Source organism: Clupea harengus, chromosome 3 (assembly GCF_900700415.2).
Source record: "Clupea harengus chromosome 3, Ch_v2.0.2, whole genome shotgun sequence".
Classification (NCBI taxonomy): domain Eukaryota; kingdom Metazoa; phylum Chordata; class Actinopteri; order Clupeiformes; family Clupeidae; genus Clupea; species Clupea harengus.
In genome coordinates this window covers 15144295-15145380 of record NC_045154.1, presented here as the reverse complement: position 1 = coordinate 15145380, position 1086 = coordinate 15144295, and the positions used below count along the sequence as shown (strand labels likewise).

At 49.3% G+C, this 1086-nt stretch overlaps 1 protein-coding gene across 4 annotated transcripts in view; it reads left to right on the top strand.

Annotated features, from left to right (window-relative positions):
* Positions 1-885, top strand: part of LOC105892459 (protein mono-ADP-ribosyltransferase PARP6) — a 31982-nt gene extending 31097 nt beyond the window's left edge. For all 4 annotated transcript variants that reach the window (XM_031564679.2, XM_031564680.2, XM_031564681.2 and 1 more), the window contains one exon: positions 1-885. This exon is cut by the window's left edge and continues 30 nt beyond it. In XM_031564679.2, coding sequence (XP_031420539.1) covers positions 1-88 — 88 coding nt within the window. In that variant the 3' untranslated portion in view covers positions 89-885.
* Positions 886-1086: the final 201 nt, after the last annotated feature.

Sequence of the window (1086 nt, the reverse complement as noted above, 5' to 3'; positions counted from 1 at the left end):
CATCAACACCCAGGACACACAAATCCAGCGAGAGATCATGAGTGTGATTGGAACACATCCCAGCTCCCGACTCTCTGACGGAATCTGAGACTGCAGGACTGTCCCGCTTGGCGTGTGCTCTCGATGATCTTACTCCGTAACGTCTGTGTTGTGTTGGGTCTCACCGTTAGAGTAGTGGCCTATCTGCACCACTGGGGGGCGCTGTTTATCATGACAGAGGAGACACAAGCAAGACTGCAAGTCTGCCCTGACGCCCTGAGGACGTCCGTCCTGTGTGAGCTGTAGAGACAGGAAGCATGTGTGTGGATTATTTTCACTTCTTCTCAGTAATGGACTCATCATCGGTCACTCCTCTCTCTTTCTCAAGCTTTCAGTGCGCTCTATGATAATCTCTGATGTGAAACACAGTATCCGCAGTAAACCTGTTCAACAGTCCCAGAGTCCTCGCCGCCTTCTGTAGATTAACCCAGTGTGTGTTTGTCATACAGGCCCATGTCAGGTGTTGCTGTTAGTTGGTGTCTGCTGTGTGGGCAGACACGGCCCACCCCCCCCCCCCCCCCCACACACACACACCACAGGGCAGAGGACCTGGCACTCCTGCGAAAGCCTTCATGGACACAAGCGGAGCAAAGACACTGACAGCTGGGTCCCAGGCAAAGCCTGATAGAGTTGGGTGTGTGGGTCAACCTGTTTTTAATTTGCCCTCTGTGTGTGGATAAGGGGGGGGTATTTAATTTGCCCTCTGTGTGCGGATAGGGGGGGTGTTCATGTCCTGGTAGTCACCAGTGTGTCAACAGAGGGGGTTATGGTTAAACATAGCCGACATTTGTATGAATCTGTCAGTTTATAAAAAAAACTAAATAAATTTTGCAACATTGATTTGCATCTTTTTGTGTGCTGCTTACATTGATTTATAATGTCTGACTGAGCTGAGTTGATTTATAATGTCTGGCTGTGTTGAGCTGAGTTGTCTTTTATTTACTGTGGGTCTCCTTAAGGTAAATGGGCGTGTAAATATGAGAGCATGTGTATGTGTGGATGAGTACGCGCGCGTGTGTGTGTGTGTGTGTGTGTGCATGTGTCTGT